Genomic DNA, 10,000 nt, shown 5'->3' on the forward strand with positions numbered 1-10,000 from the left:
TGGCGAACAGTTTGCCCATCCCTGCCCTGAGCCAACTTGAAAACCCGCAAATAAAATTTTAAAAAACTTTTAACGATGATGTAAAAAGAAAATGGAATGAAAAGGCTTCTGACGTATTATACGGAGAAGATGGGAAAAAAATGATAACATCATCAGCAGCATCAGACTACAGAAACAACAAAACATCAGCTCCAACAACAACAACATCATTATCATCATGAACTCCAACAACAACAACATCATTATCATCATCAAATCCACTTACATTTATCGATAAAGGCATAAGAAACGCTAAACTGAACGTTATTTGTATTACTATTGTTGATGTTATTATTATTATTACTGTTATTATTGTTGTTTTTGTTATTGTTGTTGTTGCTGATATTATTATTATTATTGATTTTGTTGTTGTTGTTATTATTTTGATAAAGTTCTGTGTGCAATTCAATGATTAAACTACGCTCGGATGAATAAAATATTAAAGGTTTTGAATGTTGTTGATGTTGTTGCTGTTGATGTTGTTGTTGATGTTGTTGTTGATGTTGTTGTTGATGTTGTTGCTGTTGATGTTGTTGCTGTTGATGTTGTTGTTGATGTTGTTGTTGATGTTGTTGTTGATGTTGTTGCTGTTGATGTTGTTGCTGTTGATGTTGCTGGTCTAATCGTAGTTGATTTTGTTGCAGTTGATACCAATGTTGTTGTTTTTCATATTGTTGTTGTTGCATTTGTTGCTGATGTTGTTGTATGTTTTGGTCTAGATGTTTCTCTTGATGTTGTTGCGAATGATAATACTGTTGACGTAATAGTTGATGTTGTTGTTGTTGACGATGTTGTTGACTTTGTTGTTGTTGTTGTTGTTGAAGTTGTTGTTGACGATGTTGTTGTTGATGTTGCAGACTGCATATTTTTGCATTGAAGCTGTTTGGGTCAACAATTTCAGGTCTCTCAAGGTTTAAATACAAGTTGAGGTAGTTGCTGCAACTGTTGTTGATGTTGATGTTGTTGTAGAGGATGATGATGTTGTTGTTGTTGATGTTGTTGTTGTTGTTGTTGTTGATGTTGTTGATGTTGATGTTGTTGATGTTGTTGATGTTGTTGTTGTTGTTTTGCTGTTTTTGTATTGAATAAATAATGTTTTTACTGATATCTTTATTTGCGTCTTAAATTTTTCATGTTGAATAAATTTAACAAGAAGGAATTTTATTTCATAAACTGCATGCATACATACACAAACTTGTACACGTACGTACATACATACATATAAACATACATACATAAACATACATATATACACATACATACAAACAAACAAACAAACAAACACAGTACAAAATACATTCATCAAATCTTAATCATTGAAGAACTAACAGAAATTCTTTCAAATTAATCGTACGTACTACGTACTTCGTATGTATGTAGGTTTGTATGTATGTATGTTTGTATGTATGTTTGTATGTATGTATGTATGTCTGTATGTATGTATACATGTATTTTTGTATGTATGCATGCATGAATGTACGTATATTTTTCTTTGTAAAGTTAAGTAAGTATTGCGAAATAAATAACTCTTGCTACAAAAAATGAAAAGAATTTTTTTTTGAGGAAGAAAATTATAAATCTTTCGCCTCAAAACATTATTTGTCCATAAAATACTTTCATTCACGCTCGTATATTTAAATACAAACAAACATACAAACAAACAAACATACATACAAACAAACATACATACAAACAAACGAACATAGATACAAACATACATACAAACATACATACAAACCGGCTTACATTTATTTATCTATACATTTATTCTTTAATGAATATTTTTATCTATTCTAGTAAATAAATAAATAATTACACAAAAAATCACACACAAGCACAGACACACACACACACGCATACACACGCACATACACACACACACATACATACTTCCAATATTCAGACCAGCCGAAATGTACGTTGAACAATCTGACCTTCACAATTTCATCAAGGTCACCGATGAATGTCAACAAAAAACAGGTACTTTTACCAAAAATACCAGGAGCTGTACCGGAAGTAGTACCAATACCGAGTCGATTTGAAATACCGAAACCGGCAGAACTTAAATTACCGAAAGAATTTTGAATTCCGGAGGAATTCGCTTTACCGATTGAATTTGAAATACCGAAACTTTTAGATCTATTAAGCGTATTGTTGTTATCATTGGTACTAGTATCATTAATTATACCCGCGTGTTGTATGTGGGGTGTGTTAGTGGAAGTGGGCGGAGCCTGGCTTGTTGATTGATAGGTGTACGTCCCCACCTTGATATCCTGGCTCTCAATGACTACACATCTGCAACCTGCTTTATGGGTTTCGGTGGTTTGCTGATATGTATGCTTGTTTGTTGGTATGAATGTATGTATGTATGTTTGTTTGTACGTTTGTTTGTATGTTACTATGTATGTTTTGGTTAAATGTATGTATGTATGTATTTATGTTTGTCGGTTTGTATGTATGTTTGTGTAATTGTTCATAATTTAATTGGAGCACGTATTTTTTAATTGTTTTCTTATTGTTTCCTCGAACGGCTTTTTAACGGCTTCGGAAAGGGACTGCCAGCTAAACGGGAGATTTGTAGAATGAGAGATGAAGTAAAAGAAAAAAGAGAGAAAGATAGATAGATAGATAGATAAATAGATAGAGAGAGAGAGAGAGAGAGAGAGAGAGAGAGAGAGAGAGAGAGAGAGATAAAATAGCGGAGGATTAAGTGATGACGCCATGTCGTTAGGGCAATGAATAAACTTAATGAAATAAGCGAAGTGCAATGTTCACACTTTCTCTCTCTCTCTTTTTTATTCTTCCCCTCTCTTTCTCTCTCTCTCTTTCCCTCTCTTTCCCTCTCTTTCTCTCTCTCTTTTTTTTCTTTTTTTCTTTCCCTCTCTTTCTCTCTCTCTCTCTCTTTTTTTCTTTCTCTCTCTCTTTCTTTTTGTCTGCTCTCTCTCTCTCTTTTTCTCTTTAACACTTTCTTTTCATTCAATTTTATTTGTCCTACAGTCTTCAGTGTTTTTTTTTATATTAAATTTTTAATTTATCTTTATTTCATTTTTTCACGTTGTATATTTCATCCAACAAGTTTTTTATTTTCCTTACACTTCTTTCAATATTTTTATTCCCGTCCATTCATTACAATTCTATATCCCTCCTTTTTCAGTTTCTCTCTCTCTCTCTCTCTCTCTCTCTCTCTCTCTCTCATTCATATTAAACCCCACAAAGCAATGGAAACTAGCAAGCAAAAAATTTAATCCGCCGACAACCATAAAAAACATAGAAAGTAAAACTTCGTAGATATATAAAAAAGACTGCATAAAAATAAACAAAGACCTAAAAACAAAGAACTGCTGACAGCAAGTAGCAAAGATAATTTATTCGATGTTTTAGTTCTTTGCAGCGTGAAGGCGATAATGATGTCATAGGAAAAACGTAAATAAACAAAAAAACACGTCAACAAAGAACAAATAAACAATGAAATTAAATATAAATATGAAAAAAACAAATAAATAATGACAAAATATAAAAAAAAAGAATACACATTTGAAATTAATTTATTTATTTACTTGCCTACTTGATTTAGTATGAAGATGGGCGTATGTGTATTTGTTTGTTGGTTTGTGTGTATGTATGTATGTATGTATGTATGTATGTATGTATGTATGTATGTATGTATGTATGTATGTATGTATGTTTGTATGTATGTATGTATGTATGTACACACGTATGTATGTGTGTATGTATGTATACATGTATGTATGTATGTATGTATGTGTGAAAATGAGCCAGAGAAGCGAAAATAATTAATTGTATCGCAGTGAGTGTGCTGGTGTGTTAAGGTGTGGTCGGCAAAATTGGTGATAAATGGTTGGCTTAATAGAGAGATTGGAGGAAGAAGAAATGTATATATTGTTTCTTCTCTTTTGTTGATGTTATTGATATTGTTGTTGTTTACGATGTTGTTGTTGTTTGTTATTGTAGTCACCATCATCATTAGTATCGTCATCATCAACCCACAATCACCATCATCATCATCATCATTATCCGTAGCAGCTGCAGCAGCGCTATCAAGACCGACAACACTCTTTTTCCACCCTTGGGATTTCCAAATTTCGATATTGTATGCGTGCGTGTATGTACGTGTGCATGTGTATGTATGTGTATATGCATTTGTATATGCGTGTATGCTTATGTGTGTGTGCCGTGTGTGTGTGTGTTTGTGTGTGTGGGTCGGTGTAAATGGCATTCTAACAATCATCATCAACATCGTCGTCGTCTTCGTCGTCATCATTTCATTTACTATTATCCGGCCAATTTTAACCCTTTAATATCATTCATCAAGTTTTTCCTTGCTTTTCCATTTAATAATAATAATAATAATAATAATAATAAATAATAATATTAATAATAATTAATTTCCATCATCATCGTCGTCGTCGTCATCTCGATTTTTTAGTCAAATCGTCTTAGTTATTACCATTTTTTGGGCAGTTCTTCATCATTATCATCATCATCATCATGAACTCCTTCATCATCATCGTCATCATGAACTCCTTCATCATCATCATCATCATGAACTCCTTCATCATCATCGTCATCATGAACTCCTTCATCATCATCATCATCATGAACTCCTTCATCATCATCGTCATCATGAACTCCTTCATCATCATCGTCATCATGAACTCCTTCATCATCATCATCTTCATGAACTCCTTCATCATCATGAACTCCTTCATCATCATCGTCATCATGAACTCCTTCATCATCATCATCATCATGAACTCCTTCATCATCATCATCATCATGAACTCCTTCATCATCATCATCATCATGAACTCCTTCATCATCATCATCATCATGAACTCCTTCATCATCATCATCATCATGAACTCCTTCATCATCATCATCATCATGAACTCCTTCATCATCATCATCATCATGAACTCTTTCATCATCATCGTCGTCGTATTATTTGAAACAAAAATAATAAGAATCATCATTATCATTACCACCAGCAGCGCACCAGCAACAGCTTCCTCGTCGCTTTTTGTTTTTTGAAAAATTTGAAGTGAGAAAAATTACAAGCAGGCCGTTCTAACGATTTTCGAGCCTCCAAAAAAAAAACGAAAAATTTTTTTGTTAAAGTCATTAATAATAATAATTATTATTATAATTACAACAATACTTAATTATAATAAAACTTATAATAATAATAATATCAAAATACTAAATATTAATAACAAATAGGTAAGAAAACACTTGGAGCCTGTGGAAATATTGGAAAATATGATGGAGAAGATACGAGAGTTATGAAAATTAGTTGGACCTCTCATACTTCGAATGCTGATGTATTAAAACAGTCCGGTTATGAAAAGAGAAAATTTTTACAGATAATCCGACGGGGGCAGTTAAAGATTTTTGGTCACATCATGCGGAAGGAAAGAATGGAAAATCTAACAACTTCTGGAAAGATTGCAGGGAGAAGAGATCGCGGTCAACAACGAACAACATTTGTGAAGTCCTTGTGCCACTTGTTGAATATCACCACTTTTCAACTCTTACAAGCTCTTACAACAAGATCGGGTTTTGTGGAGGTCGGTGATCGCCAATGTCCTGAAAAGATAAGGCACGAGGAAGAATAAGAAGAAGATTTGTAAGAATATTAATAATGAGTTGTAATATTATTACCAGTTTTAATGATAGTTCAGTTGATGTAGTAGCAGATGTAGTAGCAACAGCAGCAGCAGCAGAAGTAGTGGTAGTAGTGGTAGCGGTAATAGCAACAGTGATTTTGTACAAAGGATTTATGTCAATATTAACGGTTACAATTTGTTACGGTTACAATATAATTTTTGGATGATAAGTATTGATGACATGATGCGATGAAAAAATATGACATACAAACACACACACACACACACACACCAATGCATACAAATATACATAGATAAAAACACAAACACACAGATACACACACACAAATGCACATATACAAACATACATACATGCATACAAACATACATACACACAATAAAAAACTACAGAACGTCATAAAATTTTATCAAAATTTTTCGTCATAACGGCATAAACAACAACATCGGTAACAATAGACAACGAAAGCAAATACAAAAACAATTCTTAAATAATAATAATAATAATAACAATGATAGATCATAATAACAAAAATAAAAAAAACAAAAGAATGAAACTAGCCAAGATAAATAGTGAACATACGCCTGGGCTATCAATAACAATTTACGGTCTCTATGTGTGTATTTGCAATATACATGCATGCCTCTTTCTTCTCTTCCTTCTCTCTCTCTCTCTCTCTCTCTCTCTCTCTCTCTCTCTCTCTCTCTCTCTCTCTGTCTCTCACCTTTTCTCTAGTTCTACCTCTCTTCGCTCTTTACCTAGTTGTGTCTTCTCTTTCTTTCCTTTCTCTTGCTTTTTTACGGGTTACATAGCTTTCTTTTTTCTCTTTATGTTTTTCATTGGTTCTGTATTTTTTACTTTCTATCTCTCTTTCTCTCTTTCCCTCTCTCTCTTTCTTTCTTTCTCTTTCTCTCTCTCTGTTATCTAGTTCTACCTCTTTTTCTTGCTTCTGCTCTATTCTACTTTATCTGTCTCGGCAGCAACTTCATCATAAACAATGAATCATCAGCAACATCAACAACAACATCATCTTCATTCTCGTTATCAGAAGCAGCAGCAGCAACAACAACAACATCATCTTCATTCTCGTTATCAGAAGCAGCAGCAGCAACAACAACAACATCATCTTCATTCTCGTTATCAGAAGCAGCAGCAGCAACAACAACAACATCATCTTCATTCTCATCATCGTTATCAGAAGCAGCAGCAGCAACAACAACAACAACAATAGTAGCATCTTCACCATCAGCAACAAAGCATCGTTAGGAATAATGAACGAAATAATCACAAGCAACAATATGACGACATTCTTTTATTTCATTATTTCATTCTGTCGTTCTCTCTATCTTTTTCTCTTTCTCTTTCTTTCTCTCTCTTTCTATCTCCCCTCTAACTCTTTCTTTTTCCATTAATTTTTTTTGTTTTTGGTTTGTTTTTACACATCATTCATTTTTTCATTATATTTTTTCACCTACTTCTCCCGTATCTCTACTTTTTCATTCATTTTCCACTCGTTCTGTCAGTCTCTCTCTCTCTTCTCTCTCTCTTTCTCCTTCTCTCTCTCTTTCTCTCTCTCTCTCTGTATTATTCTTCCTTTATTTCCAGTCAACCAATAGTCTTCCATTGCAGAGAGAGGTGGTAATTATGTAACGCTCATTCAACTGACCACCTTACGACAAGTTTATAAGTAGTTTTCTTTGTTTATTTTCCATTCTATGCTCTTCCTATTTTAATTTCTTTGCTGTGTGATTATTTTGCTGTGTTTGTATGGAAAAAATTGATTAGATATATACAAACTTAAAACATACAAATGTTTTTTGTGTGTTTTATATAGGTAACCAAAAGGAAAAAATGCAATTGAGCACCACGCGAAAGACCATAAGATGCGAAAAAGCGAACAAGCAATACTAAGTAATGGAGAGAGAATACATAAATTGGGCTTTGAAACTTGTGTACGAAATAACGCGTTTTGTATAAACACACACACACTCACACACACACATACATACATACACAAACACACACATACACAAACGTACACAAAAACATACACAGATGATGAACGAGGAATTAAATAGACGAGTGGATACAGTCACGTAAGGCACAGATAAGCTTTCAAAAAAACATTTGATGATAACGGAAGAATAAAAAGAAAACTAAAAAATAGAGAGAGAGAAATAGAAAAAGAAAGAATGAGTGAAAGAAAGTAAAAGAAAGAGAAAAAGATAGAGAGAGAGAGAGAGAGGAGGGGACGAGAGATCTATAAAATGAATATTAAAAATATTATAAATTGAAGGAAGAATAAATCATAGGGTAAAAACTCAATAAGAAAAAATATAATATAAAAAGTGAGAGAGAGGAAAAGAGTGAAAAAGAGAAAGAGAGAGTGAAAAAAAAAGAAAGAGTAGGAAAGAACGAAATTTTAAAATACAGAAAAAGGAAAGGTTAACATAAAAATATTGAAAAGCGTTTGATTAAAGGGGAAAAATTAATAGTGGCAGAGAGAGGTGAAAAATTGCTAAGGCGACAAAATGAACAAAAAATGAACAGATGGTGGAAGAGAGAGAGAGAGAGAGACAAAAAAATGTTTGAGAAAGAGAGAGAGAAAGAAAGAGACATAAAGAAGGATGCGAATGAATAAAGAGATGGCCACTTGATCAAGAGAGAAGAGAGGGGAAGGGTTGAATAGTCACGTGATCTCAAATCAAGTGTGACGTAACCGGCATATTGTTGACGTCATAGACAAACGCGCAAACGCGAACGCACACACACACACATGCACGCATACACACACGCTAGCACATACAAACACAAAAACATACAGAAATGAATTCATATAAACATCTCTGAAAATTAATAAGGGTAGCTATGCCCGCTTCCATCAATCAAATAACGATGCTGATGATGATGACGACAATGACGATGGTGATGACGACGATGACGATGATGATGATGATGATGATGACGATGAAGAGTATGGTGATTATGGAGATGATGATGGTGATGAAGATGAGAATGAAGAGGAAGATGATAATGACGATGATGACGATGACGACGACCACGGCGATGATTATTGACATCTGGGAAAAATGTGAGAGCGAGCGGACAATCAATAATATTGTTTTGCATTTTTGGTTTTTGGTTTTTTTTCCTGTTGTGTTGTTGTTGTTGTTTGGTTTCTTTGTTTACAAACATAGATGACACAAATAAAAACATACAAACAAAGAGGTAGAAATGAAATAGAGAAATACGACACGAAGATACAAACACATCATCATTCTCTAATGGCAAAAATAATACTATCGTCAGAATAGAGACCCGTCTGACAAAAACCACATCAAATACACACACACAAACAAACACACGCGCACATACACACACAAACTAATACACATACATACACACATACAAAATAGTTTATTTTGCAAAAAAATTTGCATACATTTGCATTGAACCGACTGTCACATATGATATTTGTATTTAGGTGTATATATATATGTATGTTTGTACGTGTGTGTGTGTGTGTGTTTGTACGTGTGTGTGTGCGTGTGTGTGTGTGTGTGTGTGTGTGTGTGTGTGTGTGTGTGTGTGTGTGTGTGTGTGTGTGTGTGTGTTTGTAGAAATGTTTTTGAGAATGATAAATTATGCAAGAAAATGATTGTTTATTATACTTCATAGAAATTATATACTGGCTCTGGTCAGTCTGGTCGGTGAGATAACTTTTAATTTTGTCAGATTACAGTATGTCTGTTTGTACGTGTGCACTTTAGTATGAATGTTTGTATGTATGTTTGTTTGTATGCTTGCATATTTGTACGCCTGCATATTTGTATGTATGTATGTACGTACGTACATACATACGTACATGCATATGTATGTATGTAAGTGTACATGCATATGCATATGTATGTAAGTGTACCTGCATAACCCTGCATAATGTAAGTGTAAATACATATGTATGTATGTAAATACGTATGTAATGTATGTATGTATGTATGTATGAATGTATGTTTGTATGTATGTTTGTTTGTATGTATGTATGTTTTTTTGTATATTTTTTCTGGGCAGTTAAACAAGTTCCTCTGCGTTGAAGTCTTGAATGACAAGACAAGCCTCCGTTTTTTTTCAAAATAATAATGAGTCTAAATGAATGAATGAACGAATGAATGAATGAACGGACGGATGGATGGATAGATGGATAAATAAATGGATAAATGAGTGGATGAATAATTGGATAAATAGATGGATTGACGAATGGATGAGTGAATGATTGTGTGGATGAAAAGAATGTATTATATTAACTAGAAACATAAGG

The 10,000-nt window shown here is 33.4% G+C and overlaps 1 protein-coding gene across 1 annotated transcript in view; it reads right to left on the reverse strand.

Annotated features, from left to right (window-relative positions):
• HELRODRAFT_166445 (hypothetical protein) overlaps positions 1-2,762 on the reverse strand; it is a gene marked incomplete at both ends in the record, with an annotated part of 11,606 nt that extends 8,844 nt beyond the window's left edge. The window contains 3 exons of the mRNA XM_009033366.1: positions 266-1,109; positions 1,974-2,178; positions 2,758-2,762. Of these exons, the coding sequence (XP_009031614.1) occupies positions 266-1,109; positions 1,974-2,178; positions 2,758-2,762 (1,054 nt within the window). The remainder of the gene's footprint in view (positions 1-265; positions 1,110-1,973; positions 2,179-2,757) is intronic.
• Between the last annotated feature and the right edge of the window lie 7,238 nt (positions 2,763-10,000).

Source organism: Helobdella robusta (assembly GCF_000326865.2).
Source record: "Helobdella robusta unplaced genomic scaffold HELROscaffold_9, whole genome shotgun sequence".
NCBI lineage: Eukaryota > Metazoa > Annelida > Clitellata > Rhynchobdellida > Glossiphoniidae > Helobdella > Helobdella robusta.